The sequence below is a fragment of the Narcine bancroftii genome, chromosome 3 (genome assembly GCF_036971445.1).
Source record: "Narcine bancroftii isolate sNarBan1 chromosome 3, sNarBan1.hap1, whole genome shotgun sequence".
NCBI classification, from domain to species: domain Eukaryota; kingdom Metazoa; phylum Chordata; class Chondrichthyes; order Torpediniformes; family Narcinidae; genus Narcine; species Narcine bancroftii.
The window spans coordinates 39,701,068-39,724,975 of NC_091471.1; the positions used below are offsets into that span (position 1 = coordinate 39,701,068).

Here is a 23,908-nt window from a genome sequence, read left to right on the forward strand (position 1 = left end):
GCCTATATTAAGACAGATTAAAGCAGATTTGATTGTGGAAATATCTTCCATTAACTTTGATTTGTAGGGTTAATTGTATTAAAATGAATATTTTTCCTCAAATTCAATATTTATTTCAGTCAATACCTTGTTTACTTCCAAAGGGTTTTTTTTTCAAGATTTGAATAAAGCAGTGTGAGAGTTTTTATGGAAAGGTAAATTAGCTCAAGTGGCGTTGCATAGACTTACATGGAAATATGCATTGGGTGGACTACAGTTACCACATTTTCAAAATTATTATGAAGCGGCCCAGATGAAGTTTGTTAGTAGATTGATGGATTTAGATCAACCTCCTAGCTGGGCTAAAGTGGAGATGGCGTGTATTTCTAGGGTTGAGGAACATGAATTTATATTTTGTTGAAATTTGATTTTATTAGAGCAAAATGATATGCTGATATTGAAACATTTGTTAAAAATTTGGATTAAAAAAACAGGATGTTACGGTCGAAAGATAAATGATCAATTCTAACTCCATTGTATAATAATCAGCTTCTTCCTTTTTCAATGTTTAATAATCATTTAAAGATTTGGGACTCTAAAGGTATAAAGACAATACAAGATTGTTTTGAAGAGGGGCAATTTCTTTCTTTTAATCAATTGAGAGAAAGATTTGATATACCTGTAAATTCTTTGTTTGTGTATTATCATCTTATAACTTTGATAAAAGATAATTATGGTAGGGAATTGACTTTACCTACTTTGTTTGAGATTTGAATCTTTGATTTCCTCTATACCGAAAAAGGGTTATATTTCAGTTATGTATAATTTCTTACAAGATAGTATGGATAAGTCAGATTGGGAGAAATCTAAATGGAAGAGTGATTTAGTATTTATTTTTCCTGAAGATCATTGGGTGAATATGTGTCAGGATAATGTAATTAAATTCACTAATGTAAGATATGGAATGGTTAATTATAAATTTTTTTACATCAATTATATTTGACCCCAGAAAAGCTAAAAAAAAAATATGGGTTTAGTAATTCTGATTCTTGTTTTAGATGTGGCTCATTTTTTTTTTTCTTTTTAAAAAAATATGGAACACTTCCCGAATTTGTGTGTCATCCTTGCGCAGGGGCCATGCTAATCTTCTCTGTATCGTTCCAATTTTAGTATATGTGCTGCCGAAGTGAGCACGTGGCTCATGTAATGGAACTTTTCTACATGCCATTTGAACTAAAGTTCAATCATTTTGGCAAGGAATTAAAGTAGTTTTGGAAAAATTATATAATTTTATATTACCATTAGATCCAATGATTTTTTTTTTGTTGGGAAATTTGTATTCGTTAAGGGGAATGGGATTGGATAAAAATCAAATTGCTTTTGTACGTTTGGTGTTATCAGTAGCACGTAAATGCATTTCTAGTACTTTGAAAGATGATACAGAGATTAATATATTATGCTGACACAATGAATTGAAAGTATGTATTGTCATGGAAAAAAATTACGAATAATTTACATAATTATTCTTCTTTTTTTCGTAAATGGTCTCCATATTTGAAATATATACATTTAGATATACTTTGAAATGTTATTAACATTTATAATTTTTTTAATATATATATAATCTATATATTTTTTGCTCCCCTTAAGGGCTGAAAGGGTGGGAGGGTGCAGTGGGTTTTTTTTTTGTGTTTTGTTTTGGATTTTTAATTTTTTAAAATTATTTATTTTGTTTTTTTTATATATATCTTTGTAAAATTATTTTTTGATTATTACTATACTGTATGTTATGTTTTTTTCTATCTTTTAAATAAAGTTTGAAAAAAAAAGAACAGGTCCTTCATCCCTGTTACGGAATAAGTTAATAAAATTATTATAAAATCTATCTTAAAAGGGTAAGATTGTGAGGTTTAGTTATCAGGTCACATTTCACAAACTAACATCTCATTTGCCATGCAAGAGCTATGCAAGGTTAGACCATGTCTGCAGTTGGATTTGCAGAAACAATGGGAAGTGGTTGTGAGAGTTTCACAAGTAAATATTAATGGAACAGCAGGTTTGAACAATGTCCAGGCTCAAGAACTGAGCAATATTTTGCTGCTAACCTGGTTGAAGTTTGTTGTTCCAAGTGAGATCATATGGTTTTCCAAACAAAGAGAAAACATTCATTGTTTGGGAGAGTATTCTGGAACAGTTGTGGTGAAGGCTGCAAGTTGGCAGACCTACTGCATGACACCATTTCAAGACGAGTTTTGAGTTCAGCCTATTCTAAATCTCTGTAGTCAATTGCAGAGGTTGAAGCTGGTTATTGTGTTTCTCTTGAAATAGGGGAAAAAGAAAAACTCCTTGTAACCTGGAAAAACCCAAGAGGGGGGCAAGTTTCTTCAGTAAGACACTTCAGTTGCTGATTGAAGGACATTGGTTTGTGTGTCCAACGAATAACGTATATCTCTCTGAAGCCAACGAAGATCTTCCTGAGCAGTAATAACTTGAGTTAAAGCCTGGTGAGGATAATAAATGTTTAATTCAGTGCACAGTATGGAAGATTACCTGATAACAGTGAACTTGGAGAAGTGAAAAGTGAATGACTGGACAGTGAAAAGAACCTTCCTGTACACGTAAATATTACATACATGTGTGCTTAGAATTAGAAGTGGGTTAAGTTAGGTGAAGTTAAGAGTATTAAGTATTGTTATTGTTATTCTGTATTAAGAAAGTAAAGCCAATTTTGTTGAAGTAGCCATTGTCTTGGTGAATTTCTGTAGCTGCTGGTGTTTGAGTCCTTTGGGCCTCGTAACAGTCCATTCTGTCACATGCACTAGATGCAGTGAAAAACTGTTTTGTGTTATCTAGAAAATCAACCTTTACATTGTTCAGTAGGTAATCAAGAATAAAAACAATGCTACAGTAAGTCCAGGGTATGGTAATGAAAAAGGCAAAAGTGCCGTGTTAAAGTGAAAAGGTATAGTTAAACAGTGCAGGGGATTATTTTGTACTACAGAGTAAATCTATTTAATATGATAACCAGTCCTTCAATCTCTGTTTTCTTCTGGTCAAGGGAGAGGGGAGTGTAAGATATATGTTGGTTGCTTTCTGGATGCAGCAGGAAATGAAGATAAAGTCAATGTAAGGAGACAGGTTTGCATGATGGCTAAGTTGCATTCACAACTCTCTGTAGTTTTGGACAGAACAGTTCCCAAACTAAGATGTGATGCCTTCAGACAGGAGACATTCTATCCTGCATGTATAAAGTGACTGAATATCAATGGGCTTTATAATCTAAATACCTTGAAACACTCCCACAACAATTCCTTTCACCTCTTTAAAATAAACCATCAGATTAATATGATACAGGGTCACAATCTGAAATGTCAACAATTCATTTCCCCCCAGCAGGTGCTGCTCTACCCTCTAGCTTCGCCTTTTGCTCGATTTCAGCATCTGTAGTCTTTTATGTCTCCATGATACAATGTACACCATCCATATTGTCCTCCAGCTCTGATTTGATTTCAATCACAGTTTCCAATCAAGTGCAAGGAGCAACTTTTCCCCAATATTTTTTAAAACATTGGGTGCCATTTGGCTCAAAGAGCAATTCCCAGGTATTTCCCCTCCAACATCAGCAAACAACCAACTCATCTTTCAGTTCAAGGGGAAAACCATGGTGTCAAGTGGAGATTAGGCATACTCTAATACAGGCAGCACTGGAGCTGTGAGGCATTAATTGCTGTGCTGCCCAATCCTTTGCGGGTCACCTTACATCACGTGTTTGTTTGGGGAGTGGAAGTCCCAAGTCCACAAAAACACACATGATCACTTACGTGAGCATAAACTTTCTGATTTCAACTCCTATCTATTTCCTGTCTTAATTGTACATGCTTAAATATATGAAATCAGCTGATTCTGTAGTATAGCGATCGAATAGATTTGGTCTTTCTGGTTTAGTATAGCGGGCACTATATTTTCCCATTCAATTATCAAAACAACTGACATGTTCTATGATAAACACACCTGAATAAATGAGTCTCTCTACTCCTCTGGCATAAAAATACAAGTCAGATTTAAACAGTACAACAGTCTGTGAAAAATGCTCTTTAATTACAGCTTTTGTGCTCAATTCTTTCTGAACATAATGCTTCATCACTTTTTCATGTAACTTATTTAAGTAATTTTATGCAATTTTTTTCATAAATCTAATAAAAACACATGAGCATTTTAAACGAGGAAAAAAATCAAACACACCTAACGTAAAATATTACAAAGAAAAGTTTTACTGAAGGTTTGTGATTTGTCAACATTTGAACACAACATTTTAATGACAGTACCTTCCTTAACCATAGATACTTTTGTTGATTTTACCTACATTCATCCAAAAGCACTGTATTCATCAGACAGCTTGAAGGGAATAGTATAATTACTTCCGTGCTTTCACTTTGAAGGTGGGAAGGACAGCTGAGAAGTAGGAACAGAAAGATGATGGGTGAGGATTGTGCATCTTGTTTGGATTTTAATGGAACTGTGCACTGAGGTTCATGGAATGGGGTCTGAAAGTTAAAGAAAGTTCTAGACCATGAAAATTAATCTTTGTCCAAATTACAGATTAACATATAATTTGATTACTAATGTATTCAATAATCCAGTCTCTTGCAAATACTTTTAAAATGTATCAAACAACTAAGAATATGCAATTGAGAACCAGGTGGTGGAGTAGATAAGAACATTATTGAAAATCTTCCAATCAAAATTTAGGCAGAAATGTAAAGTGCACGTATTAAAAACTGTGATGCAGAGCAGAGAGGTTTAAATCAAATAGAATTCATTATAATAGAGCAAGACAACTATATTCAATTTGTAAAAGTTTGCTAGATTTATGTATTGGGGCACGCACTTTTGCCAGTGAAGATTTTCCTCCTCAGGACAGGAGATGTCGGTCACCCCTACTTTTATAAAAAAAATCTTTGTGCCTATAGAATATTCTAGCACAGACATGTACAGCCTCCTGCCTTTTAACATGATGGAGTAGATTCTGAAAATTAGAATTGCCAATTAAATCATTGAATTTATCATCCATAAGCAGGAATATTAAGAATATAGTACTGTCACCATCTCAAAAATTGTACTTAATGCGTCATATCAATGTCTCCAACTGAATTCTAGGGGCTATTCAAGACAGAGCCAAATTAACAAGTACAATAATAAAGCAAAGCCGTTCGTCATTTCAGAGTCGAGCTTATGACGGAAAATGATAGTAAACTGCTCAATACTGTTTGTTCATCTGACAAACAAGTAGTTATAGAAGCATGTTTTTCAATAGCCCAAAACAAAGTACTGAAACACATCCACAGCAGAGATCAGAGCAGAAATTAGGAGAAAACAGATTGACCTAACAGAAAGATGATATTCACTCTAATTTGTACATTGTGATCAGACCCCCTACTTTTATAAAAAAAAATAATTGTGCCTATATTCTATCACAGACTAGGAATGAAAAAGAGGCTAATTCATTTCATGCTTAAACTGTGACAAAAAGCCAAAGAAACGAGTTACAAAACATGCAAAAATCACAGCAGTCTTCTTTTGTTTATAAACTTTACATGGTTCATTAATACCAAAATTTGTGGCACAGTCTTCTTTGTTCTTTTTATATTCTAGTCAATAATATTCATGGCTTTGATAATTACAAAAATAAATGATGGTTCATCAGTGGAAAATGTTTGATGATCACTTTGAATGCATCACAAGTGGTTTGCTGTAGATATTTATTAGTATGGGTTAATTTGGCTTCCAGTAAGGTTTTGACATGGTCTTGTGTGATTGTTCCGTAGTAATTCTTGATGGAAATGCAGCAAATATCCAGATTCATCTTCCTTCTCTCTCTACCCCCATACTTTCTTCCATAAATGTACATGCAATCTTTGTTCTACACTCTCATGAGGAAAGTCAAGTTCAAATTTGCTGGGATGTGAATGGTATCAAGGTTCAGTGAGGAAGGGTTGAATGGAAACATAACAGGAAATGTATGTTTGAAGTCCATTAGCAGTTGAGGAGGTTCATTGCGGTCTCGTAAACAGGACTGCATGGAGAGAAAACACAATTGTGAATTTTAGAACGTATTTATACTTTTTAAATATACACAGGTAAATGGAATAATGCTTGTTTTCCATTTTTCCTCAACTGAGAATTTATCTTCACCACAAAGAAACAATGCTCTTGATTATGTTCATTCAATTTCCACTTCTTCTTTCACAACCTACAGCACACACCTCCACATCCAACTGATCCCACTGCCATTTCAGGCATTTGCAGTGTGTTTCCTCTACTGTCTTAGTTTTCCAGTGAAGCCTTTCCATCCACAACACACAAGTTCACTCCAAGAACCACCAACAATTTCCTCCTTTCTCACACTTCTTTCAATTGTTTGGTCTCTAATTTTTTGAAATCTGTTGAAAAGTCCCAGATTCTGTTGCAACTGTTTCTGACTCCATAGATGTTGCCCACCAACCTGATAATTTACATCTTTTTCTTCCAGAATTTGCGACACTATGGTACATGTATTTTTAAATTGAATTTGTAGATATAAATTAAAATACAATCCGCACAGTTCACAAATTTGAATTTCTCTGATGCATCCTTGATATGTTGAAGAGAATCAAAAGGTGAAAAAGAGTTATTTATAGATAGGTTAAACACAGAATGGTGGAATGCTTGTCAAAAAAATAAATGTTTCGTATATTCATTGCTAAAGTCTACAATTAACACAATTAGAACCATACTGAAACAGGCCTTTCTGTTCATCTAGTCCAGTGGTTCTTAACCTTTTTCTTTCCACTAATATACCACTTTAAGTATTCCCTATGCCATAGGTGCTCTGTGATTAGTAAGGGATTGCTTAAGGTGGTATGTGAGTGGAAAGAAAAAGGTTGAAAACCACGGTTTTAATCGTACCTAATTGACTTGTTATGTGCAGGGTTTCAGAACTCCAAAGGAAATGGGCCAATGACAATTTTCTCAAGTAAAATATTTCAGTAACAATTGGGTCTAGAGCAGTGATTCTCAACCTTCCCTTCCCACTCACATACCGTCTTAAGCAAACCCTTACCAATCACAGAGCAACAATGGCATAGGGATTACATAAAGTTGGATGTGAGTGAAAAGAAAAAGGTTGAGAACCACTGATCTAGTCCGTGCCGAACTATATTTCTGCTTAGTTCCATCAACCTGCATTGGACCATACCCCTCCCATCCATGTACCAATCGAATGTTCACTTAAATGCTGAAATTAAACCCGGTCCACCGCCTCCACATTCTCATCACCCTCTAAATGACAAAGTTCCAGAAGACACAGGAGGAGGAATAGGCTCTTCAGCCAATTCAACCTGCCCCACCATTCAATCATAAGCTGATCCAAATCCCACTCTGCCCAACCTTCTCCCCATAACCTTTGATACCCTAGCTAATAAAGAACCTACCAATCTCTCCCTTAAATACATCCAATGATTTGGCCTCCACAACCACCTAGACTCTCTCACCATGGAAAACAACCTTTTGTCAGCCCCTTTTACATTTATATCCCATTAAATTGGCTGTTCAGTGTCCTGGGATAGGAATGGGAGTTTGGCTTTTCACACTTGACCACTCTTAACTGGGACAGTGAATGCTTTCACACTTGCAAGGAGCCATCCCCAGGGTTTGGACTATTCTACCTTCTACTGGTGACATGACACATCAAACAATGGTGGACCTGGTATAACTACACATTCCAGATTTTATTCAAGGTTATTTGTTTATGTTTTGTTTTCACCATGTAGAAATTAACAGCACTTTTTACACACAGTCCCCTCATTTCAGGACACCATAATGTTTGGGACATTGGTTTCATGGGTGTTTGTGAGTACTCATGTTTAAATACTTCATTGGTACAGGCATAAGAGAACTGGGCTGTCTTCTAAACTTTTGGAGTCTGTAGTTGTCATTTTTCAACATGAAAGATAGAGTAGTGCCAATTAAATTCAATTAAGCCATTATGAGACTAAAACAGTAACTGACATTAGCCAAACCTTAGGATTATCAAAATCAACAGTTTGGAACATCATTAAGAAGAAAAAATGTACTGGTGAGCTCAGTAATCACAAAGGGACCGTTACTCCAAGGAGGAGCTCCACTACTGCTGACATAAGACATCCAAACATGTGTCTGACAGATCAGAAACACTCATCAGGGGGCAGCTGTGGCTATGTCAATTGCCCCTTTCACACTTGCAAGTGATCCCAGGAATTAACCGCCAATCGGCCTTTAAAGTGCCTAGTGTGAAAGCAAAATCAGCTCTACGCTGGCGTCAGATGACATTATCTCACACCGGGGATTGACGGCCTTGACCCCAGTACAATCCCTAGCATCTGCAGATGCCAGTGTTGCAATCAGGCAAGTGTGAAATGGGTAACTGCATTGTGGGATTGAAATGACCCAAGTTTTTGCATGAGTGCAGGAACGTGAAGGAATTAAAGATTAAAATTAAGGTTTAAACTTTGCCGTGGGAAATTTGTTACAGGAGAGAGAGAGGAAATAGCAATAGCAGACAATTTTTAAACAACGTGGGAAAGTTGGTAGCACTATAGCGCACAATTTATAAAAGCTGCGGGGAAAAAATGGCGGACCTGACTTCCCAGAATGCTGTGCGGCAAAGAAACCCCTCTATGAATGCTCCATGATTCCAGTCGGACATACAGCCCTTTCTCAACCGCATGGAATTTTGGGAGGGGAGGTCTGCCATCGCTTTTTCCCACGGAATTTATAAATTGTGCACTCTAGTTCTACCAATTTTCCCACCCTGTTTAAAAATTGTCCACTATTGCTATTGATTGGTAGCATTTTCCCTTATAAAGATTTATATAGGTCGGCACAACAATAACAGGTGCTGAAAGGCTCATACTGTGCTGAACATAAAGCTTAATTATGTTATAATTAGACATGATTAATTTTGTTCAAATATAAGATCATAATACATTGATCAGGATTTAGGGCAGGTCCACCATCACTCAATGCATCATGACATCACCAGTAGAAGGTAGAATAGTCCTAACCCTGGGGATGGCTCCTTGCAAGTGTGAAAGCGTTCACTGTCCCATTAAGAGTGGCCGTGTGAAAAGCCAAACTCCCATTCCTAACCCAGGACACTGAACAGCCAAGTTAGTGGGATACAAATGTGAAAGGGGCTTATGACTAGTGTCAGCATTTCATGAGCTGAAATGCAGAGGGTACACTTCAAGATGCAAACACTAGTTAGCCACAGAAAGGATGGTCAGATTACAGTTTGCCAAAAAAGTATTTAAAAGAGCCTGCAGAATTCTGGAAAAATGTCTTGTGGACAAATAAGACCAAGATTAACTTGTATCAGAGTGATGGAAAGAGCAAAGTGTGGAGGTGAAAAGGAACTGTCCAAGATCCAAAGCATATCGCCTTTGCCGTGGTTTGCATCTTGCGGTGTAGCCTCTGTATTTCTGTTCGTGAAGTCTTCTGCAGACAGTAGTCAATGACATATCCACACCTGAATCCTGAAGAGTGTTTCTGATCTATCGGATATACACTCGGGGATTTTTCTTCATTGTGATGAGAATTCTTCTGTTATCAGCAGTGGAGCTCTTCCCCAGAATTCTGTACCAGCCCCTTTGCGATTACTGAGCTCACCAGTATCTTCTTAATGATATTCCAAACTGTTGATTCTGGTAATCCTAAGGTTTGGACAATGTCACCTAGTGTTTTAAAGCCTCATATTGGCTTATTTGACTTTCACTGGCACCACTCTGATCCTCATGTAGAAAAATGACAATCACACACACCAGAGATGATCAAAAGCTGAGAAGCAAGCCCAGTTCTCTTCTACCTGCACCAGTAAACCAATTAAACATACTTGAGTACTCACAAACACCTGTGAAGCTAAATGTCCCAAACATTATGTAACTTGCCTCAAATCCCAGCAACATCCTTGTAAATTTCCTCAGCACACTTTCAATCTAATTGATATCTTTCTTGCAGGTAAGTGGCCAAATTTGGCCCCACCAAAGTCCTGTATAACTTCAACATAACATCTTACTTCTGTAATTTGATACTTTGATTTAAGAAAGCCAATATGCCAAAAGCTCTCTTCACTGCCCTTTCTACCTGCGATGCCACGTTTAAAAAAAAATATTTATCTGTATTCCCAGATCCCTCTGTTCTGTCACACTCCATAGTGCCCTACCATTTCATTTACTGAGCAGGGTCCTTGTTTATTCTCCCAAAATGTAACACCTCATACTTGCCCACATTAAATTCCATCTGCCATTTGTAGCCCATTTTTCCAGCTGGCCCAGATCCTGCCTCAGGCTTTGAAAGCCTTCCTCTCTGCCCACTGCACTCCAATCTTTATGTTATCTGCAGATTTGCTGATCCAATTTAGCACATTATCACCAAGACCATTGATATCGATCACAATCAATGGACCCAGCACCAATCCCTGAGGCACAACGCGAGTCACAGGCCTCCAGACAGAGAGGCAATCATTACAAATTGGTTTTAAAACAGAAAAGAGTAAAATAATCTTTAAGGATAACTGGCCACATAATTCTAAGCCATGAGCACCCACAGTTCCAGAGCTCCAAGCACGGATCTTATTGATTCATGAAATGCTTACCTGAATATTTCTAATGAAGGATACTGTTACACGTTCTTCAAACTCATTTACTGGTGTGTAAAGGTTTAAAATTTTAACAATCTGGTATGGAAAAGAACAAGTAAAAATTAATACACAAAAATGAGATAATCATGAAATATCCAAGGTGTGAGGATCAGAGAGTTCTTGGATGCAGTTAGCACAGATGCATGAGGCTAAGGGTACTAACTATCAGCCATCTAAATCCATCTGTACACCAACATTTACAGGCTTTTCTCCATTTAAAGTATGTTGTTTTCCTTTTGCTGACAAAGTCTGTTCTGTGTTTCTTTGCAGGCACTTCCTTTCCCTCTCACAACTCACATTGCCACCTACTTTGGATATCTTGCTCTTTTTCATTAGTAACAGTCTGCAAATTGTTCTTCAACCAAACCAGCAGGTTATTCCCAATCCTGAGTGCTTGTTTTATGTTGTTTTACATTGTGAGAGATGAGTAAAACTAATATGAAAATATGAGAGATGAAGAAAGCTATATGGATATATGTGTAATGAATAAAGCCAGTATGAATAGGATAAGGGTAGATAATAGAATGTAGGAAGTAAAGTTAGTCTGAATAAGATAAGGGTCTTCTAGCCTTAGACAGGGTCAGCAAGTTCTGCATATGTAATTAGTAAGCTTAGACAGAATTAGCAAGTTCTGTATATAAGAGTTAGTATGCCCTGAGGGTTGGGAAGGTGTGAATAAGGACAATGACATGATGGGACAGTCAGGATACTCCCTGGTCCTCCAAGTTCACAGAAACAGCACGTAGGCAGACAGGATTGCCTAATGCCAAACTTATCCAGGAGGCAGAAGAATGTTAGGGGGGGGGGGGAAGGGTACCTCTACACTGAAATGAACTGTATAAAAGTTGGGTGAGCCCCAGTATGTGTGTGTATTCGCAGGGTAAGGGGAAGCACCCAACTTTGCATTGTTCTTTGTTCTCAATTTTTGTCTCGAGCAAATTCTGTGAAGGTACTTCTGTTTCTCACAACATCAAACGCATTTGAAACCCTAAACTATGTCTACGTTTCCCCTTTTCCAGCCTGCTATTTCTACCCTCAGATGAACTAGTCAATTTTCTTTTTATCTTTTTTTGATTAATGGTACCCTCCACAGTATCTGTTTTTATTTTGGAAGACCAAAGTCAAGATAGCCTTTTCTTCAGTACTTCCTCTTCACTCATATTAACTGTAGTTTTTCACTTTTCCATATTAGTGACATCATTGTTAGGAACTCTGGAGTTTAAACAGTCAGCACAAGGCATCTACACATAGTTCTTGAACTGGTCCAAGGCCTGATTGCTCTGACAAACAGTTAAAGTTCATTCACCTGTTGTGTGGATAGAGCTTTACACATTGAACAGATTGCTATAGCATCATCAGTGGTTTTCTTCTTTACTTGGAGAAGTTGGGCAGCTTGGATTAGTGGCTCCATCGTCTTCACCGCCCCACTTTGTTGTAAATTCTTCCCTCGGAGCCACTCTTCTAACTGGCTGATGTTGTACCTTCCGAAACAAACAGTCAGAAAATCAAGAGCCTGCATCCCTCTTAAGCTTCTTTTTAACATTACCGTTGTTATCACAAGGTCAACATTTATTACCCAACCGAAACTGTCCCAGAGGATGTGATGGCGTGAACCACTGTAGTATTACTGATGAAAGTACTCCTACAATACTATTAGGCATCAAATTCCAGAACTCAGGTCAGAGACTGTGAAAGCCCAGCGATACATTTTTAAGTCAGATGGTACGTGATCTAGAGGGGAAATGAGATGGTGGTGTTCCAATGTGCCTGCTGCACTTTTCCTCTTGGAGGTCAAATTTGTGAGCTTGGGAGACGCTATCGGAATAGCCTGGGCAAGGAACAGTGGTGTCGTCACCGACTTCCTTAATAACATTTTTGGCTCTTGATAATTCGGAGTAGTCCTGCTGAGCCTTGGGATGGTGGTGGATCATACCTGATCTGCATTCCTGTACTCCACGAACACACATCCTTTCTCAGAAGCAGATTGTTAAGAGTTATGGCATTGATGATGTAGAAGAGCTGCCGAAAGACCTGTTGGATAATCTCAGGATCCAATCCATGTTCACACATGGTGTGGTTAAATATGTTAAGCTGGCGCAGCATGGCCTCCAGAGTGTAGCTCTCATCTCCATCCACTCGGCTCGAAGAACGTTTCCTGTAGCCCATGGGTTTTACGCTTGACAGACCCTGGATGCTCTCATTCTCCAGCATTGCAGACACTTTGTATGAAAGCAACAGTGTTAATAAACTATTACAGTCACACCCACAAGGAAACAACAATTTGTGCCAGAAAGTTCTAAATCAAACTGCTTGTACAATTTAACACAATAATGATTCATTTTATATTTAACTTTAAAGGAGTTATCTACTTATTGCATCACTCTGCACCACCAGGCTGGGGAACAGCTTCTTTTCACAGGCAGTGAGAATGCTTAATGGCCATGAGAACTGCTCACACTAACCATCGGAACCTTTCATTTGAACAGAGCACTATTTATTTATTTATTTTATAGATACTTCTCCTGCATATACATTGTTTGTTTGTATGTGTTGTGTGTTTCCATATTCTCCGAAGACGGAGAACACTGTTTCGTCGGGTGGCACTTGTACAATCAAGTGACAATAAACTTGGCTTGACTTTATATATTTTCAAGATAATCCCTCAACTGAAGTAATGAATAGCCTCGTCAGTTACATTCACAAATTAGAAAGCTTTAGATGAAGCAGCAGAATTTGTGTATGAGATTACAGATGCTGGAATCTTGAACCATTAATAAGTCCTTTTGACTCCGTGGATAATGCTTGATCCACCAAGTTCTTCCAGCATCTGTTTGTTGTTTGAGATTCTGGCATCTGAAGTATCTTTTGCCCATTCCTGGTTAAATTGTTGTGACTTGCTCATAGTTTTCTGCCCATTAAGAGCAGTGGAGAAACTTCAATGTCAGATTCACAATGCAAAGATTGAGCAGCCCAGGTCAGGTGTAACACAATTCAATACAGATGACAACATCGCGGTCAATATCAGACCGCTTGCACAGTTAGAACTTTGGTAATATCACCAGCTGAATATGGGTAATCCAGCTTGATGTGCACCGAATAAAGCCTTCAGGATCTATATGCAGCTCTTTTAACCTTCCAGTGAAATTTGTTCAAATTGCTTTAGCGACAGCTAGAAAATGTATTGCAATAACTTGGAAGTCAGGGACTGATTTGGGATCGGATCATTGGCATGCAGAAGTTAGGAGTTGTATCCCACTTGAAAAAAATTACTTATGATTTAAGAAATAAGTATAATACATTTTGGAAAATATGGAGCCCATATTTACAAAGTGTGGGAATTAATATTTAAATGAACCTCAGACATTTCCTTTCTCTTCTAGATCTCTCTCATATATGATATTGAAGATGTACTCCTGTTGTGGTTCTCTGGTCCTGGTCTTTTTCCTTTTCTTTTGTGTAGTAGGAGGTTGGAGGGAGGAGGGTGGGGGCAGCACACACACAAACAATGGATTTGAAATATTGTAATTGCTTATTTTGTGGTTTAAAATAAAGTATTCAGAAAGAAACCTTCAGTAATTTCTTGAAGTCAGTTTTCCCATTGGTTACATTGGTGCATACACATTAATATTCAAAAACAAAATCAGGTAATAATAAAAATATACAAAGTCAAAAGGAACCCTGCTGGAAAAGAGGCAAATCCAGCCCATCTTGCTTTGAATATTTATCTTTTTCTTTTGAAGATTACTGTTACTTTATTCCCATGACTGTATCAAGCACTGGATTCAAGATCCTGACCACATATAAATAATGTGATCAGGTACTACTTTTTTTTTTTACCCCCAAACAGAAAACATGGGAAGCTTGTGTCCTTGAACATTTGATCAAGGACATTTGATCAAAACGTCTGATTTTTTTTTTTAACCCCAAAACTGATTTAACAAAGGAATTTCTTACTTGTATTAAGTATTGATGGATTAGCTCTCCTTCTCCTTATGTGTATGTATGCTGGTAATGGTACAACGTGATAAAGATTAAGAAAGTTGCTGATTCCATCCACTGTCCATGTGGAATTTGTTGATTTCTCATGCAATGCCGCTCAAAAGTTTCATCAACCTTGCATCCAAGATAGTATTGATGGTGGATGAAAGTGGGGGAAGGGGTTGAGGGTTTGAGTGAAAAGTAGAATTTACTGAGAAAACCACAATGACCAGACTTACCTATCATTGGTTGAAGCAGACTTTCTGCAACCTTGATTATTTGGTGATATATCTGGATAGAGAGGTCACTTAGAATTTGGCGATATTCTGTGAGGTCAAAGTTCTTAAGGCTGTGCTCATTCTGTCGTGAGTTATTCTGCTTCATGAAATCCTGAAGATACACAATGAAATGCTTTAATTATAAAGGTTGCTTGAACTATGGAATAATTATGTCAGGCACAAGAACTTAAGTGGATGACTTCTGGGCCCTAAATCCTACCCTGCCATTCAATACGATCACAGCTGTTTTGTTGCATTCCTCAACCTCTTCTGTGTCAGCTTCACCTACTCAATTCTGTAATCTTTTAAAAATGTATTCAGCTCATCTTTAAAGATGTGCACCTTATCACGGCTCTTCGGGACATGTGACAATAAACATCAACAAACTCCTGTGGCCTCGCTTCTGCCTCCTGGGGTAGAGAATTCTAAATTTCACCACCCTCTGCAAGAAGAAATTTCTATGCACTCAATTTTAAATAGCCATTCCCTGATCTTGTAGCAATGTCCCTTTGTTTCATTAGTGGAAACATCATAGTGATGGGTAACATCATGCCCCATTAGGATTTTAACTGATTTAGTAAACTCACCCCCTTTTTTCAAAATTCCAACCATCTTTTTGATCTTTTGTGATAGGATAATTATCTCACCCCAGGAATTAGTCTTATGAATCTCTTTTGCACACCTTCCAAAGTTGCCTCTTTTAGATAAGGAGACTGAAACCAGAATGTTCCAGCTGCAGTCTCACCAGCACAATCATAGCTGGAACAAAATTCTTCCATTTTTTTTCCATCAATAAAGGCCAATGTATCATTTGTTTTATTACTTGCTGCATCTGAAATGGCCCCACACATGATGGATAAATTTGGTATTTCATGCAAAGGAACACCCAGATCCCTCTTTCTCAGATCTTACAAAGGGTCTCAGATCTAAAGCGTTAATGGTTTCTTGGGTGGTACCTGTCCTGCCGAGATTTTCAAGCATTTTGTGTCTCTTTTTAAATTTTAAATCTCCCTGTACTCTACTCATTTGCAGTTTCTCTCCCTTTAGGTACCAGTCTACCTTTTGATTCCTGCTGCTGAAGCACATGACCTAATACTTTATTACATTAACCTTCATTTGCCAAGTTTTCTACCTCCTCCCTCCACCATTCTATATCCTGTTGCAGAGTCCAAATATCTACATTGCAACATGCCTTCCACCTCTTTTCATCAGTAAACTTGGATACATTCGACTTTGTCCCCTCCTCCAAGCAAATCGAATTTGATAAACATCAAAATTCTTTGATAAAATTACAGTTCATGACTGAAACATGCAAATCATTTTTTGTTTAGCAATATAATGACAGAATTGAAAGCAAAATGCTGACTAAAGAAAGGACCAAAAAAAAAACAAATTTATGAACATTTATTTTTCATACTGAGCAAAATGCCCAGTTGAGTTCTGAAGAATTTGAATTAGGACCATTGCTCTTTCTAACGTGCATCAATGGTGTCACCTTGATTTCAGAGTGTCATTCATATGCAGTGAAAACAATGATGAGACAGCAATTTTCTTTGCAAGGATATAGATGGATACAGTGGCAAGAAACATGATGGATGACATTTTAAGAAAAGGTTGACATAATACAGATGGTAGGAAAAATAACGAGTAGCATTTTAAACTGTATGGCACAATCTTAAAAGTTAGTGCAGCATCAACTAGCCATGTGGCGTTAAGTAAATAAATCTTTCATGTAACAGGAAAAGTTAACCATATTGGAGAAAAAGTACAGTACAACTCTGGTTATCCAAAATCAGTTCTCTGAAATCCTCATTTATCCAATTCTTTAAAAAAATGGATCAATGAAGATATCTGAAACAATCAGAAATCCTCATTTATCCATAATATCCAAAGTGACCTCACAGGTTGAAAAAACAATTTACTCGACATGAAATTAGAATGACGATTGTCCTCATTTCAGGGAACTCCGTCCCCTCTCTTCTTCCATTTCTTCTCCTATTGGCTTTTCTCCCCAACTCTTCCTCTCAAATTGCGTGCCGCTGTCTCCCAGCCGCAAGTGGTTGGAAGGATCCCTTGTCTCAGCGTCATCAAGGAGAGAGGAACCCTGGGCAGGAGCAGGACCTCAGGCTCAGTCCCTCCCCTCCCCTTCCATCCTATCCCCTTCCCTCCTCAGCCCACTGGAGCTCCTGACTCCAAACTCTCCCCTCCCCTCGGCCTACTATCACACATGTATGGGTGAGAATTAAACATTATTTTTATGCTTAAAAAAGCATTGCCTTGTTGTTTGTTGTTGTTTAAACACTGTTACAAGTGATTTGCTGTTGCTACTAGGCTATTTTTAAAACATGAAAAAATAGTTTATCCAACATAGACCCAGTCCTGACCATTTTGGATAATAGGAGTTGTACCGTACCCTTAAACACAGATCAACTTTCAAGCAGATTCAGTTCTGCAGCCAAGAAAATATCGTGTAAATCTTTGTAAGTCGCTACATGATTATATTCAAGATTGAGACCAGAAGAATTGATTGATTGCAAAGGGGGAATTGAGATTCATTAGCCATGATCTTGTTGAATGAGTGGGGAGTCTCATCACCTTTCTTAATTTAAAACAGTTTTTCTTTTCTTCCTCAGAGCACAGTGGAGGGCATTTGTGAGATTTTTCAAAACCATGAACAATTTTGGTATGAATGAGAAAAGGAAAGGCAGTGCTAATTATTCCATAATCATGGAACAGAAATTTAAGGTGGCGGACAAAAGTGAGGTCAGATGACTTTTAATAAACAATTTTTTCAGTTTAGAAGTATTTTGTGAAAGAACAAAATAGGCTGATTTAGTAGTTTTGTTCAAAGCAGAACTGTGAAACACCTGAAACAAACAAAAAAATATCTAGGTAAGGGATAGAACATCTGGATCGGGTAGTAACTCAATGAATTAATTTGGTTTTATTAAAGATTTAATACAGGTGGAAAGAACTGAATGGCCTTCTCCTCTATGGTGAAATTATTCCAAGTGTTAAGATTTCTAGTTCCAAAATTGGGCAGTGTGGTGAGTCAATCTTTTGCCTCTCAGGCTCAGCGACATGTATTCAATCCTGCCTCTGGCATCGTTTATGTGGAGTTCCCAGTTTCTCCCTGTGTCCATGTGAGTTTCTTCTGGATGCTTCGGTTTCCCCAAATCCCAAAGTTGGTAGGTTAATTAAACTGGCAAATTGTAGAATTTTGGAAAAGGGAATATTGCAAGAATAAGTGATGTTAGTATATTAACAAGACTGGAATAAATGGAACAAAAGGGATTTCATCATATTCTTCATTTGTTTTCATTTCATTTCAAAGGATTAAAAATAAAGTTACAAAATCAATTTATTTCTAAATCTTTCAAGCACCTGCGATAATTTTCACAGCTAAACCCAGAAAGGTTTATTGCAACTGGCATTAATTAGTGGAAATTTTGTACTCAATTTTAAAACCAATTGTTGATGGCAAAATGTAAAACTGCCCCAATTGCAATTTGCTGTTGTCAATTTCACTTTCATAACCTATTATTTGATATCAGCATGCAGGAGAAGGCTATTTAGTCCAATGAGTTTATGCTGACTCATGGCAATTCCATTCACACATACCCATCATCTCCGTCCACATTTTCCCATCACTCACACACACTAGGAGTAATTTACAGTCATTAATCAATGCATCAACTCCTCATCTTTGGGACGTTGAAGGAAACCTCAGCATTCGGCAGTATGCAAACATAGAGAGAGCGCCTGAGTAACTGGAATGTGGGAAGTGAAAAAAATTGAATGCTATGTTCAAGAAGAGGGATGTTATTTCAAATCTGAGCCATGGCACGTTAGTCAAAACAGCTCGTGGAACTGGAGAAGCACAGAGCTGTAGATGCTAGAATCTTGAGCAAGCAAAGAGGAGCGGAGGGACTCAGCATCCATGGAGTGAACTGGACAGTCAATATTTCAGATCAGGACCCTTTTTGTTCCTGACCCGAATAATTTAATAATCAATTTCTCTATCTGAGACCCAAAGCTCCAAGAGGGAACTTTTGCTGCAAGTAAGGGATGCTCTTGGCAAAATAATGTCTTGATTTCTTCAAAAACATTGCCCAACATTTTAATAAGCAAACACAAAACATTTTTAGAATGAATAACAGATTTTGAGAATGAACAAGAAAACATAATCCATGCCTAAATGGAAGTGATAAACCACATTTACCTCATCTCCACTGTACTGTTTTAAACAATGTAAAAGGCGGCAACTATTGGACAACCAAAATGATGTCATTTCAAAGTCATTGTTATGTTTCTATAAAAGAAAAAAAGACTTTAAACATCAAAGCTTAATATATAGTACACATCTACGAACAATGAATATTTTAAAAATGAAATACTTCCGGTTTCATTCTTGGTTCAACTGCCAAGATCAAGGTTACAGATTCTATCTTTTACCATATTTGACAGCATAAATGACACCCCCCAACCCCCCCCCCACCCATTTCAGCAGGGAATATTAAGAATTTTTTTAGTGTATTTACAGAGAGGCAGAATGGTTTTGAATGAGTTCCCACTCACTTTTCTGTGCAGCTTCTCCTTGACAGGATGCCCAGCCCCAGGGCCTGGAGTCCCCACCGGCAAACCCACGGGTGCTTGTGTTGTTGGCGAACAGGTTTCTCCTGCATTTCTTGTGCTTCTGCTGGGGGCCGTCGTGGTCGGCCTTCTCACCAAGGGAAGTGAGCAGCAGGGGCGGCTCTGGAATTAGGTGGGTTTTCGCGGAGCTCATGGAGCCTCTCCCAGCAGCAAATGCCATGCTCCCTCTGCACCCTCACAGCGACCATGCTCCTTTGGTCGCCTGGAGCTCCTTACCTCTCTGCCAAAGCAGCAACGTGGCCACAGCGCTTTCCATGCCGTTGGACACGGTGCACACCACCCAGCATGGTGACTGGCTCATCTATTACCAGACCTGGGTCAGGCCGCCGCTTCTCCCCGCCAATGTTCAGCACCCAGTGGCCATCCTGCATGGAGTCCGCTGGAAAACTGCGGCTGGTGAACGGGAGGCTGATTCTCCATGTGACAGGCTCACCGTCCTCCAGTGTTGGCGGCAGGAGAAGCTGAGCCATGGCTGCATGCCCCCGGGATTTCGATGCTAATGAAATGGGTGCCCTGTATCCCATCTGCCCTGACCAACAACCCAAGACCCTGAGTCTTTGCTTGCTAGAACAACCTAATCAATTTCAACTGCACATGCATGGCACTATTGCCCATGGATCACACTCATTTCAACTTCGCATACATGACCTAGGGGATATTTTTGAGGCAATTTTGGGGGAAAAAAGTGGGTCTTATATGCCGTCAAATATGATAGTTGACCAGTATGGAAGGGGAAAACTAAATGGTCTCTGCCTATGTTACAGGGAGGGGGAAAGAAAATAAGCCAAGAGACCTGTCCCAGTATCTAATGGACCCCCATGATAAATCATTCTCATGATAATGAGAATAATGTTGATTACAACATTCCTCCCACGCCCCACAATGTACCACCAGGTTGAGGATTACCTGCTACTCTTTCACCATCAGACTCATCTCACTCTGCTTATCATTTATTACTTCATTCTTTTTTCTGTATTTGCACAGAGTTTATTTACATTTCTCACTTTTGTATAGTACACTACAGCACATTCCTTCAGCCCCTTGATGTAATGCTGACCCATAAAATACTAAGCCCTTCCTACCTTGTAACCCTCTATTTTTCTTCCATCCATGTGCCTGTGTAAGAGTCTCTTAAAGGCCCTCATGTTTCAGCCTCCACCACGACACCTGGCAAGGAATTCCAGGCACCTACAACTCTCTGTGTAAAAAAAATACCCCTCATGTCTCCCCTAAACGTCGCTCCCTTCAATTTCTACACATGTCCTCTGGTGTTTGCTATTCCTGTCCTCGGGGGAAAAAAGGCGCCGGCTCTCCACCCTATCTATGCCTCTCAGAATCTCGCCGACCCCTCCTCCTTCTTTGCTCCAAATGTTGTGAACGCATTCGCATCCACAACTTCATCTGGCAGCTCATTCCAGATATGGACCCCTCTGAGTGAAAAAGTTGCCCCCTCAGATCCCTCCTAAACCTCCTCCCTTAAACCTAGCCTCAACCTTGAATTTCGAGGTGTACAGATTCTTGTATATCAAAAGATAGGATCCAATGAAGGAAAGATTACCCATCTCATTACTTATATGCCTTTATCAGTATATGCAGAATTAATCTTTTCCTTGAGTACAGTTTGTATTACCAATAAGTAGAAATTCCACATGGTCCATAGGAAGAAAGAATCTTAGGGTTGTATGTCATGTCATATATGCACCTCTGACAATAAATATGAACGTTGAATTCAACTAACAGTTCAACCTGTTAGCTGAACTCAACAAGTTGAGAACATGCTGCTTTCTGCATGTTCAACTGAAAATTATTTGTGTTGATAGCCAGGACCCATTAGGAGATGGCAGAAAGAGCTGAAACTTATTATTTTACACAAATATATCATAGCCCAATATATTTTAATGCAATTGTTAAATGGAGTGAAACATTAAAGTCTGCAGACACTGTGATTGTAGTGAGGAACTCAGCAGGTCTTGCAGTGTCCATAGTAGATGGATATATAACTGACATTCTGGCACCTTGAAAAAAAGGGTTAAGGCCCAAAACATTGCTGACGTACTTTTACCTCCTATGGGCGCTGCGAGACCAGCTGAGTTCCTCCAGCATTTCTGTGATTGTTAAGTAATCAGATGCTCATCAGATCTTAAATAATCAGCTGTGACCTATCAGTGTTAGAATGAAGAAACTCAAACTTTACCTTTAGGACTTTTTTAATCCCATTGATGGTCCCAGTGAGGAGTGAATTGACCTTCTGGTCATCATCGATATAATCTGCGTGTCTAAGGCACATGAAGAGGATGTATGCTGGCAGGCCTGGCACTGTGGCAGAGACTGCTTGGGGCTTCAGCTCTATAATTGCGTGGAAAAGAACAAAAATAGTTTAATCAGCAATTGGACAACAAGTTCACCGGGGAGAAATTGGAGAAGAATTAACCTGTTCATTCTTGTAACTCCAAATAAAAGTAAATACAGAAAATTGTGCAACTACTTCCTTCCACAGCTTCCAGCTTGGTGGAGTCCAGCCCTGCAGAGCTCCTTCTACCTTTTATTTAACATCCACAAGCAGGATTGTCAGAGTAGACCCATTTTTTTTAGCTAGTTCTTGCATTGCCAAACATACTACTTCCTATTGATTCTTTTTTTTCTTTCTTATCCAGACCATTTCTACACATATCCATGAAATTTCCGACGCCTTCTGCGACTTCCAATTCTGATTCCAAAAGGCTCATCCTTATCATGGGTGTACAATACCTCTGTGCACCTCCATCCCACAGGAGGAATTTAAATACCCTCTGCTTCTTCCTTGAACAGAGACCTCACCAGTATCCCTGCACCAGCACACTTGTTCACTGAGCTGAACATATCCTTGCATTCAACAACTTTTCTTTCAACTCTGATTACTATTTCCAGATTAAAGGTGTGGCTATGGGAACTCATGTGATCCCAAGCCTTGTTTGTTTTTTTGTGGGATATGTGGGATACTTGGGTCCCATTCCTCAACTATTTCTTATTGATCACTCTATAGTAGCTGTTCCCTGCATTCATGCACAACATCAATCATTTAATTAACTTTAATGCCAATTTGCACCCTACTTTCACTTTTGCAGGGTTCATCTTTGAGACTTCACTTTCTTTTCTGGACCTCTCTGTCTCTACTTCAGGAAATGGGTAACCATATGCATTTCCAGCTCACAGACCCCTACAGTTGTCTTGACCATATTTTCTGCCTCTATTTCATTCTCCTATTATTTGTTCTGGTTAAGTGACTTTCAGTATAAGTGTCCCTGAAAATACATTCTTCTTCCGAAACCATGTCTTCCTCTATTATGGAGTCCTTGGCTTCATCTCATCTTTTTCTCACTCCTCTGCTCTCATTCCCTCGGGAGAGAACAAGTTCAGGGGTCTTGCATCACCCCTTGCATTCAACAAATCACTCTTTATTTCCCCAATGCTAACAAGATTCTATCACCATGCAAGTGCATGAAAAGTGGAATACCTTTTCATTCCAGCTCTTCTGGAATCCAAACAGCCTTTCAGGACTAAAACAGTGAGTCCCTTGCACTTCCTTCAATTGAATGCTTTGCATTTGGTGCTCGCAATACATTGGAGAAACTGAACTTTCGCAAAACATCTACATTCTGTATGCAGGAATGATTGTGAGCTATTTAATTTTCACCTCCAATTATGTTCGAGTTAGTGAACCACTTTTTTGAAATGTTTGAAGTTAATGGTGAAGTATATTTTTCCTCAGTCACTATAAATACTATGAAGTAAATGGTGAAATATTCTTTTGCATCAGGACACCCTGTCAAAATCCAACCCAGTTTCATATTCTACAGCTTCTTTTAGTTCTCTTTCTGAACAGACTTGTCAACCAAAGCAGCTCCTGCAAATCCTTACAGATCAGAACTTATTCATCCATCTATCCTAGCTCATTTGCTGTATCTTTACCAAAGCAAAGATCTTCCAGTTTTAACAAATTACCTTTAATGAGGATACGAATAAGTAGAGGTTCATCCTCCTTATTATATTCCAACATTCCTTGGAATTCCTTCTCCTTCCGTTGCACAGTGACCTGTCTGGTTAACTGTTCCCGTCTTGTTTCCTGGTGTACTGCATTCCGGGCTAAAAACATTCAGATTATGTTACACAATTCAAACAAGATTAAAATGCTCAACAGTTTAAAATTACTAGAAATGCATACACACAATAAAAATTTACAAAACTTTTTCCTGTAATTGATAGGGTGAGAGAGGAAAACAAAAATACAACATCAAGAAGCATAAAAACCAGAAACAAGCCCAAATTT

General features: G+C 38.4%; 1 protein-coding gene and 1 non-coding gene across 4 annotated transcripts in view; both read right to left on the bottom strand.

The window, feature by feature from the left end:
• Nucleotides 1-1,066: 1,066 nt before the first annotated feature.
• LOC138759667 (U6 spliceosomal RNA) lies at nt 1,067-1,173 on the bottom strand. Its single transcript, XR_011355010.1, has one exon. It is a non-coding gene; the product is annotated as a U6 spliceosomal RNA (small nuclear RNA).
• A 3,054-nt stretch (nt 1,174-4,227) lies between these two features.
• Nucleotides 4,228-23,908, bottom strand: part of myo5b (myosin VB) — a 264,470-nt gene continuing 244,789 nt past the window's right edge. For all 3 annotated transcript variants that reach the window (XM_069923885.1, XM_069923884.1, XM_069923886.1), the window contains 8 exons: nt 23,584-23,724; nt 21,797-21,948; nt 19,172-19,261; nt 14,911-15,061; nt 12,627-12,912; nt 12,000-12,174; nt 10,649-10,729; nt 4,228-6,052 (listed from right to left, as the gene is read on the bottom strand). In XM_069923885.1, coding sequence (XP_069779986.1) covers nt 5,900-6,052; nt 10,649-10,729; nt 12,000-12,174; nt 12,627-12,912; nt 14,911-15,061; nt 19,172-19,261; nt 21,797-21,948; nt 23,584-23,724 — 1,229 coding nt within the window. In that variant the 3' untranslated portion in view covers nt 4,228-5,899. The remainder of the gene's footprint in view (nt 6,053-10,648; nt 10,730-11,999; nt 12,175-12,626; nt 12,913-14,910; nt 15,062-19,171; nt 19,262-21,796; nt 21,949-23,583; nt 23,725-23,908) is intronic.